Source organism: Natrix helvetica (assembly GCF_964273705.1).
Source record: "Natrix helvetica genome assembly, chromosome: 11".
Taxonomy (NCBI): Eukaryota; Metazoa; Chordata; class Lepidosauria; order Squamata; family Natricidae; genus Natrix; species Natrix helvetica.
The window spans coordinates 6,297,463-6,318,626 of record NC_138562.1 but is presented as its reverse complement, the minus strand read 5'-3'; the positions used below and the strand labels follow the sequence as shown (position 1 = coordinate 6,318,626).

Here is a 21,164-nt window from a genome sequence, read left to right as displayed (position 1 = left end):
CTTCCTTCCTTCCTTCCTTCCTTCCTTCCTTCCTCAGGTGCCATGCCAACATATATAAGTCTATTAACACCTGGTAGATTGTTAAAATCCATCCAAGCCAATTCAGGATAGGGATACCTACCGTTCTGACTTGCAACTTCAAGGATGAGAAGGAATATCATACCTTATTTAGTACAACCTTTTTAAAAAAAACAGCATTCTCTTCAATGAAAACAGTATAGCAAGTCATAGGAGAAGAAGATCTGGAAAGGGAAGAGAATAAAATATTATCTGCTACATGATATACTGTACATTAGTTGCCCAGAGCCAACTTCCAGCAACTCTCATAGAACTCATTCTGGTAGATTTAAGAAAAAAAGTTGAAAAGCCGAAAGAACTACATGAAGATTTGTTGAATGTTGTGGGTTGGTTGTATCAGAAAGCACAGGGGGGGGGGGGGGAGGCAATTTTGCTGCATTGTGTGGATTCAATAGTTTAGCATGTGGTCTCATGTACTCTCAGTGGGCGATACAGTCCAGCTTCCAAATTAAATGGCTGGAGAAGCAGGTGTTAAAATCCAGCTGCTGTGTTCATTAATGCAACACTCACCTTTCTATCCCGGTGTAAGAGTTGCCTTGCTGAAACATTTTCTACTTAAGGGTCCCATCATTAATTTTTAACAGTTGGATAAAACCTTTGATTTCCAAAGATGTCTGTGGATATCAATTAAAGAAAGATCTTTGTAAAGACCTGAGAATTTCTATGTAAATGCCCATGGAGGTCAGTTGACCGTATTAATTAGAACAAAGAAAAAAAATCAATGGTGGGTCAAAGATTTTTTTTAAAGCTTCTCCATGACATGTAACATACGTATGTGAGATAATGTGCCATCCTTTGACCGAAGGAAGATCCATGTGTTGATTGATCAAAGCAGGAAATAATAATAATAATACTTTATTTACGGTCACAGACCAAAACACGACTACAACAAAAGAAACATAGGAGAATTGATCATAGTATCATAGCAGTCAGTCACCAAGAGCTTAACTAAGGGAAGTTACAGTGTTCTCCTCTAATGGTTACAGCTCTTAAGAAAAATTTGGAAACCCGAGAGGTGATGTATGAGGAGACATCTCCAAGGCAATATACAAACAAATTGCAGCCATTAGGTCTAGAAGGGACGATTTCAAGAAGAGACAGTAACTTAGATCTCTCTGCGTTATACATGGGGCAAAATAGAAGGACGTGCTCCGCTGTCTCAACCTCGGCTCTGTCACAAGGGCATAGCCACTCGGTAATTGGGGGCCTCTTAAAACGACCATCCAAAAGTGCCGAGGGCAAGACATTAAAGCGAGCTAGGGAAAAAGCTCTTCTGTACTTGGGAATGGTAAGAGTATAAAAATAGGAAGCCATCCTCAATCCATAATTGTTAAGTTGGTTGAGAGTCAGGGGGGAGCAAGTTTTGTTGGCTCTGGCTCGTAGGTATTGTAAATCTATGTCCACAAGCCATTGGACTATCCTAAATTGGGCATCCTTGAGGTCGTAGTTTCCCAAGGCATCCTCCGTAAAACCTAGCAGATGAAGTTTCTTCACCAGCCCTTTCTCCCAGTTAGAAATATGGGAGTCCGTGAACGCCAGGGAGAGGTAGCTGCCAGGAACTGCCAGAAAAAGCACCCGAAACCACCATTTAAAGGTGTTAATCCAGGCCATACATTCCACCGATCGAATGCCCAGTTCCAGGTACATCGGGGCATCCTTTATATTGACCGAAGGAAGATCCACGTGTTGATTGATCAAAGCAGAAAATGACTCTGAACTACTTCTAGCTTGGTTTAGACTGAGTTATCATCTCAATACAGGAAGTCCTTGGCTTACCACCACAATTGAGGCCCCAATTTTTGTTGTTAAATAAGACATTTGTTAAGTGAGTTTTGCCCCATTTTATGACCTTTCTTGCCTCAGTTGTTAAGTGAATCACTGCAGTTAATAAGATGCTTGCCTGGTTGTTAAGTAAATCTAGCTACCTCATTGACTTTGCTGGTTAGAAGGTCACAGAAAGTCACCGCATGACCCTGGGATGCTGCAGTGGTGATCAATATGAACCAATTTGCCAAGCACCTGGATTTTGATCACATGATTAGTAAACGAACCGCTGTAAGTCAAGGACTATTTGTATTTATGCTTTTCTCACAATTGGGTCAGAATGATCCAAACTGAAAAGAAAAGCTGTTAGAATACAGTTCATAACGATTAACTTCTGAACGTGTGTTCTGTTTCAAGCAGCACACTGCTTGGCACAGACAGATAAACTCCACGCAAAGGGAATCCTGCAGATTACTTTTATTTGTTAGGCATTCTCAAAACAATAACTCACAGTCACTGAAGAAATTCTTCTGAGGTGCACGTTTGTTTGTGTGTTTGTTTTATTGGATTTATATGCCGCCCTTCTCCCAAAGGACTCAGGGCGGCGTACAACATTAAAAAACACACATCCCAAAAGTTAAAAATAAATTAAATACATATCCAAAAGAACAAATCGAATTTATGGAACAATACATTTAAAAAATGAGTTAAAATTAACAGGCCAGGCCGGCTTGCTGGAAAAGCCAACTTTTTAGGGCGCGTCGGAAGGACCGACGTAGTCAGTTCCCATTCATGTAGGTGAAAGGAGGTAGTTTGTCCCCATGTTGAGGGAGCAAGCAGCTCCTGGTAGGGCTAGAATTCAAACAGCCCCGCTAGTCTACAAGTAGTAAGTTTGCCCCAGAGCCAATCATAAGTCTGACCCAGTGGCCAATCGGAAACACAGGTATGACCACGTGGCATAAAACTAAATTTCCCAGAAAGCAATCCTTTAAGGGGATAGTTCTTCATTCCTAAACTAACTATTTACTCTAACCAGCACAATGTGAGAATTATATTCTCATACATTAATTTCAATGTCTGCGATGGAATGTGAGAATGACCTTGGGGAAAGGAGGTAAGGGATGCTACCTAGAAAACAATCAGAGAAGAAGAGAGAGGAGCCCCCAGTTAGTTAACAGATTGATATTGCATGCAAAGTGGCTTAAATACAGATTTTAAATGTTGCCATTGTCTTAATCTGCCAGCCCTTTACTACGGAGCATTTATTACACAATAATTGTATGGTTTTTCTTGTCCCCTCCCTCTTGTTTTGGGATCATATGATTCCAGGTGGCAATAAAGCAGATGAATCTGCAACAACAACCCAAAAAGGAATTAATAATCAATGAAATTCTGGTCATGAGGGAAAATAAGAATTCCAACATTGTGAACTATTTAGATAGGTAAGTAACAGAGGTGTGTTTCACGTAATTTCACCAACAGTTCGCCGTGCATCAAAACTATGAGTTTTACACAGAAACTGTGAGCAAAGCTTTACTTGTGCACGTGGCTTGCACGCATGCACACAGCTTAGAAAATGTAGCTAAATACAACGGCAGAGCGCCAGGGCAGTTGGGCATCCCCGCCCGCAGGTTGCCACTACTGGTTTGCCTGAACTGGTCTGAACCGGTTGAATACCACCATTGGTAAGTAACCTACTTGTTGATTAAGAAGCACCTTTATTAATATAATAATATTGCAAGAGATTGTAAATCTCTTTCAAGAGAATCCTATCCTGAAATTCCTTAATTTTGGGGTGGTTTCCTGCAAAACACTGACCTGTAATTGTGTGAATGCATCCCTTTTTTATTTTTCAGTTACCTTGTTGGAGATGAACTTTGGGTTGTAATGGAGTATTTGGCTGGGGGTTCCTTGACAGATGTGGTTACAGAAACGTGCATGGATGAAGGACAAATTGCTGCTGTCTGCAGGGAGGTAAGAGATACTGTGCTGAAAAAATATATAATAGTGGATATCTTTATGATAAATAAGTCTTCCCTTTTTAAACAATAATTCCATGACTTACAAAAGTAGGAGTCTGCTGAAACCATTTCTGTTCTAGTGTGCTACTGTGTTTCCTTGAAAATAAGCCAGGGTCTTATTTTCTTTTGACCCCCCCCCCCCGAAATAAGCGCTTGGCCTTATTTTCGGGGAGGTCTTATTATTTTTGAGGTGCAGGAGGCGGCGAGTGTGGTCACCTCATGGCTGCTGTTGTGTTGCAATATTTTCGGGGAGGGCTTATTTTGGGGGAAGGGTTTATTTTAGTGCAAGCGCTCAAAAACCCGATTGGGCTTATTATCTGGGGAGGTCTTATTTTCAGGGAAACAAGGTATCTCTGTCAAAGCAGTGCAATTAATCAGGTCAATATATAATCATAATTTCTCACAGTTGTACTGTCAACTGTCCAGTTGTTGAATCCAGAAAAAAGAAACTCCTGGGACCTTATTTTACCAAGAGTTTGAACTTTACTGAATAAATCCACTTTGGCACAGAAGAAGAGAAACCAGCTCTGGGCTTCCAGCACAAAAGCACGCATCGTTCATTCCCCCTTTCCCCATAGGCCACCCACATTACGTCCATTATGTCCACCAATCATTTCTGTTCATTTTGTTTTGAGAACCCTCTGACCACTGCTACGGCCTCAGCTCTGGGTGTCCTTGAGGAGGGGAGTTATGTCTCCCTGGAATCAATGATGCTTGGAGGCCATTCCCCCCTTACATTCCAATCAACCCCCCCCATTCTTTGTCAGCAAGCAAAGTGGAATATAGGTGAAAGTTTGAGTCAGTCTTGACATGCACTATTTGTGATATGTGATTGTATCCCGTCTAGATGCTCATTAAGGCTACTTTATGACAATGAAACTGTGTGATTAAGGAATACAGGGCTTTCCTCCTTTTATTTACGTTTTGAAGTCCGTATTGACTTCTAGCAACTGCTTGGACTTACGATTGGATAAAATTGAGGAATTGTGTGGCGCAGTGGTGGGTTCCGGGCGGTACGGCCTGGTATGGTCGTACCGGTAGTAGCGGCCACCATACCGGTATGGTGGCTCATTTGGCCCACCCAGCCGCCTGCGTTCCATAGCTACTTATAACACATCCCGCCAATTGCGCATGCGTGCAGAGTGTGCGGCGCCTGCGCAACCACCACCAAACAGCTGGGTGTCGCAGGGCGGTGGCATGTGCAGCGTGCATGCCCGACTAGAATTCCCAGCCCCGTACTCAGCGTGCCGGTTGCGACGGGATCTGGAACCCACCACTGGTGTGGTGGTTGACCAGTATTTTGAAAGTAACTTTCCATCTGGTAGGAAAAAGAAAGTTAATGGTCCTGAGACAAAGTTGAAGTATATTCTTAGGCAGAACCTGTTCAGTCCCCCTTGTAATCCACAACTCACCATTCTTTTGAAAGTAGTACCCCTTCCTGCCTCTCCTGTGTGTCAGAAGATTGCTCTTTAATTCTACTTTTCCCTCTTTAAAAATATGTTCTTGTGTTACTATTGCTGTTGTTAGTGCCTGCAAGCATTAGACTTCTTACATTCAAACCAAGTGATCCATAGAGACATCAAGAGTGACAACATACTTCTTGGGATGGATGGATCTGTGAAACTCAGTAAGTACCCTCTCTGCTTGTTGTCCTCTCTGTCCTACCTTGACAGCTATTGCTTTCTCTGAGAAGAAGGTGGTAAAAAAATCTCCTTCCACAAATCATTTTTTCTTCTACAATTAAATTGCAGCATGAAACAGAAATTTGGCTGAATTTATCTCGTCATGTTTGTAGGGATGTCATCAATTGCTTAAGAGTGTTGTGGCCAACCAGTGGAACTGGCAGCAAATTCAGACTGTGAGGAGGTTGGGGAGGATCATGGCCCAGTCCTGGGGAAGGCTCTGATGAGGGCTCTTGTGTCGGAGGCAGAGAGGGGGCCAGAGCCGTATGCCAGTTATCAGCTGCCTTCGGAGTCAGACATCAGTGAGGCAGAAGAACAGCTGGAGCCTGTTCCCAGTGTGCACATGCACAGAGTTGCCAGATGAAGGGAACAGCTAAGGAACAGGGGTCAACTTGGGAGTAAGGCCACAGGTGGATGATGAATGGCCCCTCCCAGAGGAAATAAAAGAGGAGCAAAGGGGGAGTGGAGTTTGCAGGAGACAATTAGTTTGCTTAATTGATTCGTGACTCTTCGAGACTCCTTGCCAAGTTCTGCAGATATGGGCCTGGCAGCTCTCCAAGCCAGAGAAGGTCTGTGACTGTAAATCCTCCCTTGAAAGACTTTGCTGGATGTGAATGAGCAGAATTCACAGTCAATTAATAAAAAGGCGTTTTTTGTCAGGACTAGGTGTTTGGTTTATGCTCTGGGGAAGAAACCTAGGTCAGAACAAAGCGATTGTCTATCGTTGTGTATTTTGTGAATCTATGTAATGGGCCAAAGGAATAATCTTGAGGAAGAAGAGGAAGAGTCGCAATGGTCAGATAAAAGAAATTGGAGTCTGGGACAGAGCAGTAAACATGAGAAAGTCTCTCAGACAAGACCCTCGTTAGTTCTCAGGGAGATAAAGGGAGAGAGGAAGGAAGCAGACTCAGGCTTGAAAGTCTCTTTTATTATAACCATACAATAAAAAATATGTTTAGTGTTCATAACTTGGGTTTCCTGGTCTTGGTCTACCTTGAAGGGCTGACATAAGTCTTGCAAGTTTGAATATGCTTCCTTCCTCCCCCGTGGTGGAACCATTGATCGAAGTAGAGGAGGCCCTGGTAGAGAAGCTAAGAGTCAATTCAGAGGAGGAAACATTTGAGGTCAAACCCTTACATCCAGGCGTGAAATGCTATCATCTTTGCTACTGGTTTGGAGCCGGGAACGCATGCGCACAGGGCACTTCTGTGTATGCGCAGAACGTTCCGTGCATGCACAGGGCATCCTTGATGATGTCTGGGCAGGTGGGCGGAGCCTCCCATCACTACCGGTTCTGCTTAGGTCTACGTATATCTGCCATTCCCACAGGAATTCGGAGAGTCTGGCAAGATTCTTGTAAATGGGTGATCAACAATGAAGAAACCTATTTGACCCATTCTCAGACCCATTGTTTGGGTTGCTTGTGCCTGAGAGATGCTTTATCTTCAAGAGAACTAAGGGAGGTCGTATCCGAGATGCTTTTTCAAATTATGTTTCTGCTCTGGACTCCGTTTCCTTTTATTTCGTTGTATACGTGATGCAGGGGCTCAGTGGCAAAGACACTGAGCTTGTCAATCACAAAGGTCGGCAGTTCGGCCGTTCGAATCCCTAGCGCTGCATAACGGAGAGAGCTCCCATTACTTGTCCCAGCTTCTGCCAACCTGGCAGTTCGAAAGCATATGTAAAAAATGCAAGTAGAAAAATAGAGACCACCTTGGGTGGGAAGGTAACAGCGTTCCGTGCGCCTTCGGCATTGAGTCATGCCGGTCACATGACCACGGAGACGTCTTCAGACAGCGCTGGCTCTTCAGCTTTGAAACGGAGATGAGCACCGCCCCCTAGAGTCGGGAACAACTAGCACATATGTGCGAGGGGAACCTTTACCTTCACCTTATACATGATGTGCAGTGACATTAAAGGCTATACTATTCTTTCTGCCCATTATAGCCTGGCACTCTGAATGATGGGGACGCCTTTCCTGCTTTCAGCCATCTGGGTATTATTACTATAGATTTGAAGACCTGTTGATTCACTCAATCATTTGTATTTCATTGACTAGCTTGATTTAATATTGCTGGATGTTCCCTGTTGTACTTCTTGTTTAGTTTAATCATTGTTTTGCACTGTTTTATCCATCCTGAAATCGATTATTATAGTAGATCATATAGCTGTAAAAGAATTAATTAAGGCCTGGTAGCACTGATTTCCAAAGCTTAATGGATCACTAAACATGACGGAAAGGAAGAGTTGGAATATTGGAATCAACCCAAGAAACTTAAGACAACTAAGGGTGCAGTTAAACTCCATTTTAAAGGCCGGGTAATAGGTAAAATGATACACGCATGAGTGTATCTGTATCGATAGGGATTAGTGCCAAAAGGATACTTATTTATTTGACTAAATGTAATACAGTCACACTTACAATACTTTCAGTTCATTTATGAAGCATTAAAAATAAAACAACCATGCTTACTTAAAGGAATTAAATTGATAAATTATAAAATCAAAGGGTTTGGTACCACCCGCATTTTAGGCATCATGCAACACCTTATGGCTGGGTTGGGCAATTAAGTTTCCCCAGGGCCCATATAAAAAAATGGACTTTTGCGGAGGGCGGAACTAGTAGACTGAACTGTCTGAAAAGTGCTCCTTCCAAAAGGCAACTGGATTTTCTTGGTTTATTTTCTTTACCAACGTTTTGCTTCTCATTCCAAGAAGCTTTTTTCAAAGCAAATAAACCAAGAAAGTCGAGTTGCCTTTTGAAAAAAAGCACTTTTGGGACTATAATGACCTGGATGATGGAAAAGCTCCATAGACAATAAGCTGAGCTGTTCTGCTGAATTGCAGAAATGGTATAGGGCAGTGGCGTGATTCAATTTTTTTTACTCTGTGGGCATGGCTTGGTGGGTGAGGTTTGGACTGGTGGGTGTGGCAGGGGAAGGATCCTGTAAAATCTCCATTCACTCCCCACTCCAGGGGAAGGATACTGCCAAATCCCCATTTCCTCCCGATCAGGTGGGACTTGGGAGGCAGAGAATAGATGGGGGCGAGGCCAGTCAGAAGTGGTATTTAATGGTTCTCTGAACTACTCAAAATTTCCGCTACCGTTCTCCAGAACCGATCAGAATCAGCTTAATACCACTTCTGGTATAGGGTCTCCTGCTTGAACAGAGGGTTGGACTAGAAGACCTACAAGGTCCCTTCCAACTGTACTATTTTATGTTCTGTGATTGGTATGGTTTCTACAGTAATAATTTCTATTTTCTGTTACCTGCAGCTGATTTTGGCTTCTGTGCCCAGATAACTCCTGAACAGAGCAAGCGGAGTACAATGGTGGGGACGCCTTACTGGATGGCACCTGAAGTGGTCACAAGGAAAGCATATGGCCCCAAAGTGGATATTTGGTCTTTAGGAATCATGGCAATAGAAATGGTAGAAGGAGAACCTCCATATCTCAATGAGAATCCTCTCAGGGTAAGATCAACATTCTACACTGTTGCGTTTGAGTCCTTCCAAAACTTGAGAGTCTAATGGAATTCACTGGAGTTTACATTCGGATGGAGACCAGTCCACAGCCAACTCATGGACTAAGTAGGACAGGAATATCTAGCAGGCTTAGGTTGCTGCCGGCATCACTGCCAGTTCACTGCACATCTGCGCACAGTTGCCTATAAATTGTTCTGCATGTCCGCAGAACATTTAAAAAGGACTAAAAAACATGCCGGCAATGGCATGAGCGACCAGGAACTGGTTTGAGGGCGTGGCCAGCCTGCTGCCTCTACCAGTTTGGTGACCCAATTTCCACTACCGGTTCGCCTGAACCGGTGCAAACCGGTAGCAACCACCTGTGATTTCTAGCTACTATAAAAGGGTACTGAGATAACAGCCCATGCATTCCTTCTTCGGGGTTATATAAATACCAGCTTAGCTCAGATAGAGAGAAGTTGGTGAGAAAGAAACTAAGGATTGCCCCACCTTGATTCTCTTGGGTACAAAGGGCACAGGGAGAGAGAATTCTTTTAGACTTTCAAAATTGATTATCAACCCTTTCACAGGTAAGCCATGTCATGAAATTGGCTCCACAATAACTACTGGAACTCTCCTTTATTGTTGCAGAAGATAGAAGTCCTTTGATCAATTGATCAAAACAGGGATATTTTGGTCAAAACTCTTGACAAAACAACCCCTTCCCCCTTTTGAAGCAGAAAAACGTGGTTTGCTCTGATAAGTAAAGCTCACCCGTTTGAGCCCTTCTCAAAATTACACGGACTGTATAGCAGAGGTGATATTCTGCCAGTTCGCCCCAGTTCGGGCAAACCAGTAACAGTGGTGGGAGGCTCTGCCCACCCACCCACCCTGCTCTGCGCATGCGCAGAAGTGCCATGCGCGCTGCCAATTCTGAACCAGTAGCAAAGATAAGAGGAAACCATTACTGCTGTACAGGTAGTCCTCAACTTTCAACCAGCCATGGTTTAATACCCATTCAAAGTTACAACAGCATTGGAAAAAAGTGCTTTATGGCCAGTCCTTGCATTTAAAACCATTGCAGCATCTCCACAGTCCCATGTTCAGAAGTGGCAACTGGTGTGTGTTTACAATAGTTGCAGTATCCCTGGGGTCACCATTTGTGACCTGACCAGCTGGCTTCCAACAAGCAAAGTCAACAAGGTAAAGCCAGATTCACTTAACAAGTACATGACTGACTTAACAGCTGCAGTGGTTCACTTAACAACGGTGCCAAGGAAGGTAACACAATCAGGTGCAGCTCACTTAACAATATACTGGCTTATCCACAGAAATTCTGGTCCCAATTGTGGCCATAAGTTGCCTTTTGCTTTTATGTCTTTATAAGAGAAGAATAGGGACGCGGTGGCTCAGTGGCTAAGATGTCGGCAGTTCAGTGGTTTGAATCCCTAGTGCCCTGTAACGGAGTGAGCTCCCATTACTTGTCTCAGCTCCTGCCAACCTACCAGTTTCAAAGCAGGTTAAAAAAAATGCAAGTAGAAAAATAGGAACCACCTTTGGTGGGGAGATAACAGCGTTCCGTGTGCTTTCGCCATTGAGTCATGCCGGCCATATGACCAGGGAGACGTCTTCGGACAGTACTGGCTCTTCGGCTTTGAAACGGAGATGAGCACCGCCCCTTAGAGTCAGTAACAACTGCTAGCACATATGTGTGAGGGGAACCTTTACCAAAGAGAAGAATATGGGTGTGACGAGGCGTATCTGACCATCTGTCTAAATAAAAGAGGAGGTAGAACAGTTGCTTTCATGGGATTGATTCAATTTGTTATTTTATCTCTTAGGCCTTGTATTTGATAGCTACCAACGGGACACCAGAACTCCAGAATCCCGAAAGACTTTCTGTGGTTTTCCGGGATTTTTTGAACCGCTGCCTTGAGATGGATGTTGACAGGCGAGGGTCTGCGAAAGAACTCTTGCAGGTAAAGCTTAATCTTTTGACGAAGCGCAGCTCTTATGGAGGTTCTCTCTGACAGGGCAAGCTACTCATAAATGTTGCCCCCTTGTATGGTTACTCATATTAGATACATCAAGATGCATGGTTGCAACAGCCATCCTGATTTTTCATGCCCTTGCATCATTGGTTTTATGTGGAGAGCCGGACAGAGGAAGTCAAACACCCTGAGTGATTTGGATAACTCTGGGAACTGGATATTGGTGGGATTCAAATTTTTTTGCTACTGGTTTGGTGGGCGTGGCTAGGTGGGGAGGCCATGTAACTGAGTGTGTGTGGCCAATGTGACGTCACTCATGCCCACTCAGTCACATGCCCCTTCACCTAGCCACGCCCACAGGAAAAGATAGGAAAATTTTAAAGGATTTTTCCCTATCTACCCCCGCCCTCCCTTCGCTAGTCGCCCCTGTTTTCCCGTTTCCTTGTCCACCACCACCTCTTTGGTTGCTTACCTTCTGCAGCAGCTGGCCACAGGCCACCGAAAAGTCCTCCGGTAGGTGAAAAAGTCCAAGCAACTTGCAAGGCAATGGGATGTGCATGCGCAAAGAAGATGGCAGCAACGGCAGATGCTTTTTTGCCAAGCAGAGGACTTTTCAGGGCCAGCCTCTTTGAGAGCTGGAATGCAAAGAGGCGGTGCAAGCGAGCAGCGACCAGATGGACGGGGTGAGCAACCGGCAATAGGGGGACCAGTTCGGAGGCGTGGCCAGCTGGCCATCGCTACCGGTTCACTGAACTGGGCCAAATTTCTGCCACCAGTTCGAGCAAACCAGTGCGAACCGGCTGAATACCACCTCTGGAACTGGGTGGATGAGGTTGTCATGTTTGCATTCCAAGCTTGATTTGTTTTGGATTTGCAAACTGATCTCCTGGTGAAAGGGCCACGTCAGTTTGATTTGAGCTTTTCTGAAAAGGGCCCGTGGACCATGCAGGAATGTCCGTTAAAACCTCCACACGTTTAAAGATACCTGTTTCAGTTTGATATCTCCACTCAATGTATGGATTCACGAGTTCTCTTTGAAGAGCTGTAGTCCCTTGGCTAATGTAACAACGCCATATACCGCCTCAATAAATGATTTCCCTGCCTGCCTCAGTTCCTAAACGGATAAATTGTTTACTTTTTCCTTCCAGCACCCATTTTTAAAACTGGCCAAGCCGCTATCCAGCCTGACCCCCTTGATTATTGCTGCAAAAGAAGCTATCAAGAACAGTAGCCGCTAGTCGCTCGAATAGCACAGGCCTTGGCAGGACTGAACACCAGACCAACCAACTCTGTCACACCTTGGACTCTGCTGTGGCCGGACGGGCAGGGGATGAGCGGCATTGTCACTGTCAACGGGGGAAGAGAAGCGGGAATGACACCACTGATCACATCTCTTCTTTCCACTCTTTGAGAATCCCTTAATTTATTTCTGAGGTGAATGGAAGCTTCTGGAGCAGAAGCTAGACTGGACGTTTCTTTTGCTCCGTGCAGCAGTGTTTCCAGGGGGCCACAGCACTGCATGACTCAACTCACTGGGACAAGAGTGGTGACACCCCACCCCACCCTCCACACAGACACAAAAACAGCTCTCCTTTCTTTTTTGTTTGGCTTTCCAAAAAGAGGAGAACAATCCTTTTCCTGCTTCACCTCACCGGGAAGAACCCAAACTGTTCCCTAGCGCCTGGCCAGCGGGCGTTGGTTCTAAGAAGAAGAGAATCACCAAGGAAGGCTTGCTTCATTTAACCAAAAAGAAAAAAAGAAAGAAAATCATAATAACAGTGAGGACGATGACAATAAACCCAGAAGTTGATCGACCACAGCATCTTCTTGTGGGGATTGGGGTGGGGTGGTGGCCCTTTGGAATAGATGAGATAGAGAGCATAGCAGTCCTGAGAGCCTAAAAAGAGAACAATGTCGTTATGTTGATGACGTCGCCTTGGCGTCATGGTGATGATGTCACGATGCATATTGGTGCTTTTGTGTCGATGAGTTTTTGCCCCTCCCCCTCACACCCCCCCCCCCAATGAAAAAGAAAAGAGGTTGACGTAGAGAAAGGACCAGGAGAGCTGATTTGGATGGAATGGCAGGTGCTTTCATGTCTGGCAATAGGATCGGTGCCTATCCTCTTCTCCAGAATCCTGAGCACTTCTTCTCCAGAGCATCTCCTGAGGCTTATTTCTCCAGGGTTGCTCCATTCCACATTCTGGAGGGTCAGGCCCACTCCCTAATTTATTGTCCGAATTGCCCCATGCTTAAATTCAAATCCACGGGAAGAAATGTCCTTTCAAATTGGAGAACTTCTTAATAGGAAACCTGATCAGTCATCCTGCCCACCCATAAATCTTGCAGGAAAGAAAGTCTCCCAGGGCATCAGCCTGAATCCAGGTGAAAGCTCACTTCAACCTCTGCACTTGTTTTGATATGTGGATTGAATTTCCTTCCCCCCCGCCATCTATCACAATCTGATTTTTTTAAAAAGGAAAACAAATAAACTTGTGAATTTTAAGTTGTCCAATATAACAGGATTTGGGAAGGGGATACGTGCTGAGGCATCTGCCCACCTTTTGAGAGGACTGATGTGAACCGGGACTTTCTGAGCCCTCTGCCCATGCTTGAGGAGCTCAGAAAGAGACAGGTTTGAAGAGGAGCATTGCCAGAGAAACGGTTCAGCCACAGAGAGCATGAAAAACAAAATGCAGCAATACATAATCGGATGGGGTTATTTTACTTCCCCCAAGCCTGAACTGTGACCTAACCTACAAAGCATTGAATCTGGAATTTCTCAACTCCCTGTATTGCTGAAATCTAGCAATTACTGTGAATATCTGTCGATGAAGCAAATAGCTTTGATTAAACAAATTTGTGTTGATGTTTCTTCCAATCTGAGTAGGATATATCTGGTTCTTTTTCTTTCTTCTTCCCTAACCATGAGCAATTAAAATATAAGTTGACTATGGTTTGCCAGCTATCTTAACTACCCTGTGTTCCTCTCCAAAGCATTGTAAGCAATTCTTGATGGTTTCTACACGTCACTCTGGTCTCACGTAGTAGAACAGGCCAGGTTACCTTTTTCTTGGTCAGTTGGCCATCCTAGTTATTGCTGTACTTTGAGATGAAAACGTTGGACGGTGTGTATCTCAGACAGTAGCAATGTTGAATTTGGCATGAAGGTCATGGGGGGGGGGCAGCTCTCCCTAAAAAAAGATGAGTATCAAAGGAAGGTGGTGAGGAGGAGGACGTTGACTTCAAAAATAAGAGATCAGTGGACCCATTATGGGAGTAAGATCCATGATCTCCCCTTGAACGTCCAGTTGCACACCGAACATGTTGTACCCATTTGGGGGGGGGGGAACTATAGCACACTCTGATTTAATGCAGTACAGCTGTCTATCAAATTGTTATTTTAAACATTGTCCTAGTTCAGGGGTCGGCAACCTGAAACACTCAGAGAGCCATTTGGACCCTGTTTCCTACAGAAAAGAAAACACTGGGAGCTACAAAACCCTTTGAGTGCCTGATAAATTTCCTGAGCGGCCACAAAACTAGTATATATATAGTTGAATTAAACATTCTGTTTTCTCCTGAAACTCTTCTTTTTCTTGGATTTAACCATGGTTGACATACTGGGGATTGAAAAGCTCAAAAAATCCCATGCCAGCAGGTGTCGCTCATTGGCGGTTGTGACGCATATTTTGAGCAACAGGGAGCCACAGCAGAGGGATGAAAGAGCCACATGCGGCTCCAAAGCCACAGGTTGCTGCCCCCTACCCTAGTTGATGGCAAGTCATCCTGTCTTGTTTTCTCCAAAGGTATTGGGACTGAAGTATCATGTGCCTGATGTTAGCATTCTTTTCTTTTTTTATTTTATTAACAAACATATAAAATACACACACACAAAACTTAGACGTACAACCCATTTACACAATGCAATACAAACAGGAGCTTCCCGTTCTTTCTAATAGCAGTTATCAATCGATAGCGCTCACCTTATATTATTTCCCATTCAATTGTATTTCATTTGAGTTTCACCATTCTTAACTTTCTTATTTTACTCATAACTATTATTTTTGAGTTTTGTTACATTCCTTCATTGATTCTTGTTTCTTTCCTCCATCCACCTATACCATTTATCCCATATCTGGTAGAATTCTGATTCTTCTTTTCCCTGAATTTCTTTAGTTAGTTTGTCCATTTCAGCACATTCCATAACATTATTTCATCTTCACTTGGAGTTAGTTTGTTTTTCCATTTCTGGGCAAAAGCAATCCTTGCCCCCGTAATTATATGTAGTAGCATTCTTTTCTTTTTGTGGAGGTTATAGAGAATAAGGAAAGAGCATGGAGGTTCGTTTCTGTTCGAAAATTTTGGTGGGGATATCTAAATGGGTTTTTATTTGATTCAGCCACCATAAAATCCAAGGCAGCTTAAAGTCAAGATGTCGTCAAGCCTACCTGAACTTCAGATGACTTCTTCTCTACAGTTTCTCAGCAGTCTTATGAACCTGCTGTCCCATGGTCGTCTTCTGTTTATATGATCTTCAGTTTGGTCCAGGGTTTCCCTTAGCAAACTTGCCATGTGGACTTCAACTCCCAGAATTCCTCAGCCAGCATGCTGGGACTTGAAGTCCACCCAACTTAAAATTGTCATGGTTGCGAAGTACTGGTCTAGCCTGTAACCAATCCAATGGGGAGATGGTCAGAGTTCTCCCTAATATCAATTTACAAATTGTAAAAAATACAGCTATATTTTATTAGTTGGTTATCATTGAGGTCTGAAACTCACATCAAACTCAAATTGTTAACAGGGTCTATAACTTCTGAGACGAAATCTTCTTTGCTTCCACCTACCTTTTTAGACAATTCCCTGACTTCGAGATCCACCTTAACATTCAGGATTCTTTCATGACCAATCCTTCAAATACAGCTATGATTGGTGTCCCTGATCTGATGGGAGGGAAGATAATTATTAAGATGACTACATCCAGTTTTGGTCACATTATTAAAAAGATGTTGAGACTTTGGAACGAGTGCAGAGAAGAGCAACCAAGATGATTAGGGGCCTGGAGACTCAAACATATGAAGAAAAGGTGCAGGAATTGGGTATGTCTAGTGAAAAGGAGAACTAGGGGTGACATGATAGCAGTGTTCCAATATTTGAGGAGCTGTCACAAAGAAGAGGGAGTCAAGCTATTCTCCAAAGCACCTGAGAGCAGGACAAGAAGCAATGGGTGGAAAATAAAAAGATAACCAACCCAGAACCAAGGAGAAATTTCCTGACAGAACAGTGGAATAACTTGCTTCCAGAAGTCATGGGTACTCCCATCACTGCAAGTTTTTAAGAGGAGACCATTTGTCTGAAGTGGTATAGGATCTCATTCTTGAGCAGAGGGTTAGGCTAGAAGATCTCCAAAAGATCTCCTTCCAACTCTGTTATTTCATGCTTCCTAACCTCCCGTAGAAACACTGCTAGCTACTCTCCCATTTGAGACTTGATTGATTGATAATATCTTTTATGCATGTCTGTGTTTAGTAATGTGGCAAAGTTAATATGCAATAACTTAAACATCTGGAGGATTACAATCCCCTCATGTAGCATGACTCTGATTTTTTAACCACAGAGACTCATCTATCACACATCTTGCGCACATGATTCTATTTGCTTTATTTCATTTCCCTTTATCTTGTGTATTGCGGTCCCATCCTTTTTTGTATATATCTGAATCGCAACCTTATAGAGCCATGGAATCAACAGGTAGCACAGCTGTGCTGAAAATTTGACGGAGCCCAGCCTTCAAATCTGCATAGACCCAAGCCTCAATTTTTAAGGAGAGCCCTTAATTGTTATTCCTCTTAGAGAAATGGCATTGAGTGATGGCTCCCAGATTCATGCTTGAGGGTATCTTTTAGATGTGACCAGTCATGGTGCAAGGAAGTCATGCAACTCTAAAATATATTAGGACTGTGCATTGCTTTGGATACAAAAGAGGTGTTTCCCAATTTTAGCTATTTTGAGTTTGAGTTTTATTAAATTTATATACCGCCCCCCTCTCCCCGCAGGGACTCGGGGCGGTGTACAGACAGTACATGTAAAAAAAAAACAAAGCAGGACAACAAAACATTGGACAACCAACATAAACATACGGTCCGTATAATGCCCGAACTCATTTCTAGTTAAAAACAGTCTAAAACCAAATTAAAACCCCTAAATTTACAATATTAAAAAGCCATCCAGGAAGGTCAGTAATAGATTGTACTTGTGATTACAATTAGGCCAGGCTGGCTAGTCGGAACAGGTGGGTCTTGAGTTTCTTACGGAAGGAGCGGAGATCAACAATAGTTCTAATATCAGGGGGGAGTTCGTTCCAGAGGGTTAGGCCCATCACAGAGAAGGCCCTACTCCTGGGCACCGCACGCCCGCATTGTCTAGCGGAAGGTACCTGGAGGAGACCCTCCCTGTGTGAGTGGATTGGTCGTAGGGATGTAATTTTAAGTTGGGTGGACTTCAACTCCCAGAACCATGGGGCTAGTGATTGGCACACTTACTGGTGGCAAATTCTAGTCATTAATAATAGCTGTACAACTGGAAGGTGCCTAGTTGAGGAAGGCTGCCTTGCTTGCAAAAACTTGTCACAGGCCAACCTAATACTTGGGCATCTCTCAACACTGGAGGAGGCAATTCCATCTATATCTTAGTTCTGCCAGACTTGGTCTACCAAAAATCTTGATGGTCACTGCATTGCAATAGGGAGTTTCCTGATTCTCCTTCCTACTATCTGAAATTGTGTTGTTTGGATCAGATGGCTCGAGAGCATTCTTGATCCATTTGGATAAGCCAATGCTGCACTGCATGATACTATTCTGGCCTCTACGTGGCCCATGAATCCCATTTAGGCATCTTAAAAGATCCAAGAACTGGACCATTGAATTTGGAATGCAAACCATTAAGAAACTTTTGTGTGATTTTCCACCTTGGAAAAGGAGGAGGAGGAGAAATTATTGGTAAACCTTTATCCTCAACAAACCAGTTTCCCAGAATGATTGCTTATTTCAGTGGTTCTCAACCTGTGGGTCAGGATCCCTTTGGGAGTCGAACGACCCTTTCCCAGGGGTCACCTAAGACCACCGGAAAACACATATTTTAGATGGTCTTAGTAACTGAGACACCAATTTTATGATTGGGGGTCACCACAACATGAGGAACTGTATTAAAGGGTCGCGGCATTGGAAAGGTTGAGAACCACTGGCTTATTTGGATGTAAGTGACCATATATTATCTTTTCAATACTAATACCTGTTTTAAGGATTAGTCATTGGATGGTAGAGGACAAGCTGATTACTACAAAGAACAATGGTATTAACGTCACAAGCCTTTGTCTTCACCAGTGATGGGATTCAATTTGTTTTACTACTGGTTCTGTGGGCGTGGCTTGGTGGGCGTGGCAGGGGAAGGACACTGCAAAATCCCCATTCCCTCCCAATCAGCCGGGACTCAGGAGGCAGAGAATAGATGGGGGTGGGGCCAGGGGTGGGTTCCGGCTGCTGCTACTGCTGGTTCACTCAGGGATGCACTGTGGGCGTGCTTGATGCATGTTATGCCCGCATGTGCAGTACTAAAAAAATGCTTCTGCTCATGCGCAGAAGGAAAAAAACAAGATGGTGGTGCCTACGGGGCCGTTGAGAGAACCGGTTCGGGAGCATGGCAGGCTAAGTTACTACCTACTCAGGCAAACCGGTCTGAACCAGTAGGAACCCACCTCTGGGCGGGGCCAGCCAGAGGTGGTATTTGCCGGTTCTCCAAACTACTCAAAATTTCTGCTACTGGTTCTCCAGAACAGGTCAGAACCTGCTGAATCCCACCTCTGGTCTTCACCTAGATTCCAAGCTATGGTGTGAATTGCTAATAGGGAAACCATAATCTCCCTGCTCTTGTCTATTGAAGGAGACAGGGGGATATTCGTTTAAAAGGGAATGTGAAAAGGCAATCTTTGTAGCCAATAAGATCTTGAGAAGATTTTCTCCTGGATTTCAGTTTCAAGAGATTTGAAAACACCCAGCCCATTCATAATATTTTCTGGGGAAATTTTAACTGGTCTGGGTCAGTTAACTGGTCTGTTCAGTTGCTATGTAAGTTGTGTCTGACTCTTCGTCACCCCATGGATGACAACATGCCCAGGCCCCCATCTTCCATTGGCTCCTGGTGAGAAAGGATGGCATTACCCAAAACCACAAAACATTGAAGGAAAAATATTTTTCAGTGGCTACTGCACACGTTATGGCTGAGCAGCAATTTGTAATCCAAGGAGTACTTCTGATATGCTAGGGCATGAACTAAATATCTCTCTTGCAACTTCTTAGAACAATCACACTTTTCCCGAGGAACACTGCAGCTTGGTTTAAGGTAGCTTCCAATGCTTTTTCTGATGGTGAAGAAACTGACTTTCTGTTCTTCCTTAACAAGCATGAAGCAGAGTCTGGGTCCCGGCAAAACCTCTTTTATTTACACGACTGTGAATTCCTTTCATTCAAAGTCAGCAAGGCTTGGCAAACAGTCTTTCAGAGGAATGTTTATCCATACGCACCTTATCTCGAGCTGCCAGATAACTAGTTTCCAAATGCAGGGCAAGGCAACACTTTGCACAGAGTCTCTTACAGTCACAAACAGAACTTTCCACTCTTGAAACGACTGAAGGAACAAATTGTTTCCTGCAAAAGCCCACTCCTCGTTTGCTCCTCTTTTGTTTCCTATGGGAGGGGCCAATCTCCCTCCAAGGTGTGGCTTTACTCCCAAGTCGACCCTGCTTTCTGAGTTGTTCTTGTCTTCTGGCAGCTCTGCGTATGCCCACGCTGGGAACAGGCTCCAGCTATTCCTCTGCCTCGCTGCTGTCTAGCTCCCTCTTTGCCTCCGACGCAGAGCCCTCATCCGAGCTTTCCTCAATCCCAGGACTGGCCCATGTTCCTCCCAACCTCCACATTGTCCCATTCCGCTGCCAGCTCTATTGGCTACCGGTGGGCCACAACACTTTATAGAAAGTATGGATCACCCAAAGCGTTGGACAATCTGATATTGAATGTCTGTGATTTCACTCATCCAACCTTCTCCAGAGCGATCCCTTTATATGTGGTCAAGAATATTGCCATCGCTAACACACTTGAAACATATCAGATTGGGGAAAGCTGTGGTAAAAGATGGGGAGCAGGTCTGCCCTGTAAAATAGTATCAATGCTGCACAGATGAAGCTTTCTGGTCATATGACCCTCATCCAAAACCTGCCAAATCATAGATATCTGAAAATATGAAACCCTGTCGCTAACTCAGATCAATGTCTACGGTCAGCAGAACACAACTCTATGCTATTAAATAGAAATTAATGGCTGTGAGACCTTCAACACCAAGATGATAAATTTATGGCCCCAATTACTCGGTGAACCTGCTGTTAATTACCATTTATTAGCAACGTGATGCATATTCACGGATGATTACATGCATGATTACAATGAAATATGGTTATCCTTTGCTGAAATTGTTGCAAAAAACTATATTCTAATATACCGTCTGTCTGTCTGTCTGTCTGTCTGTCTGTCTGTCTCTCTCTTATCTATATCTATCATATATCTATCTATCTACCTACTGTATCTATCTATCTATCTATCTATCTATCTATCTATCTATCTAATCTATCTATCTATCTATATCTCTTATCTATATCTATCATACATCTATCTATCTATTGTATCTATCTATCTATCATCTATCTCTATCTATCCATCTATCCATCTATCCATCTATCCATCTATCTATCATCTATCTATCATCTATCTATCTATCTATCTATCTATCTATCTATCTATCATCTGTCATCTATCTATCTATCTATCATCTATCTATCGACCGTGTGTGTGTGTGTGTGTGTGTGTATCTATCTATCTATCTATCTATCTATCTATCTATCTATCTATCTATCTATCATCTATCATCTATCTATCATCTATCTATCTATCTATCTATCTATCTATCTATCTATCTATCATCTATCTATCTATCTATCTATCTATCTATCTATCTATCTATCTATCTATCTATCTATCTATCCTCTCTACCCCCTCCTCCCCGTAAAGGAAGACAAGCAGGTTAAAACCTTCCTGTTCACTACTTGAACAAAACCA

At 43.6% G+C, this 21,164-nt stretch overlaps 2 protein-coding genes across 5 annotated transcripts in view; one reads left to right on the top strand and one right to left on the bottom strand.

Moving 5' to 3' along the window:
* Positions 1 to 13,882, top strand: part of PAK3 (p21 (RAC1) activated kinase 3) — a 182,963-nt gene extending 169,081 nt beyond the window's left edge. For both annotated transcript variants that reach the window (XM_081964001.1, XM_081964002.1), the window contains exons 10-15: positions 3,172 to 3,284; positions 3,699 to 3,816; positions 5,391 to 5,490; positions 8,823 to 9,019; positions 10,852 to 10,989; positions 12,150 to 13,882. In XM_081964001.1, the coding sequence (XP_081820127.1) occupies positions 3,172 to 3,284; positions 3,699 to 3,816; positions 5,391 to 5,490; positions 8,823 to 9,019; positions 10,852 to 10,989; positions 12,150 to 12,239 (756 nt within the window). In that variant the 3' untranslated portion in view covers positions 12,240 to 13,882. The remainder of the gene's footprint in view (positions 1 to 3,171; positions 3,285 to 3,698; positions 3,817 to 5,390; positions 5,491 to 8,822; positions 9,020 to 10,851; positions 10,990 to 12,149) is intronic.
* CAPN6 (calpain 6) overlaps positions 6,480 to 21,164 on the bottom strand; it is a 106,342-nt gene continuing 91,657 nt past the window's right edge. Inside the window, exon 14 of one of the 3 annotated variants that reach the window (XM_081963988.1) lies at positions 6,480 to 6,624. In XM_081963988.1, the coding sequence (XP_081820114.1) occupies positions 6,501 to 6,624 (124 nt within the window). In that variant the 3' untranslated portion in view covers positions 6,480 to 6,500. Of the gene's footprint in view, positions 6,625 to 15,419; positions 15,671 to 21,164 lie in introns of those variants that run through there. The other 2 variants (XM_081963991.1, XM_081963989.1) reach the window with 2 other exon arrangements.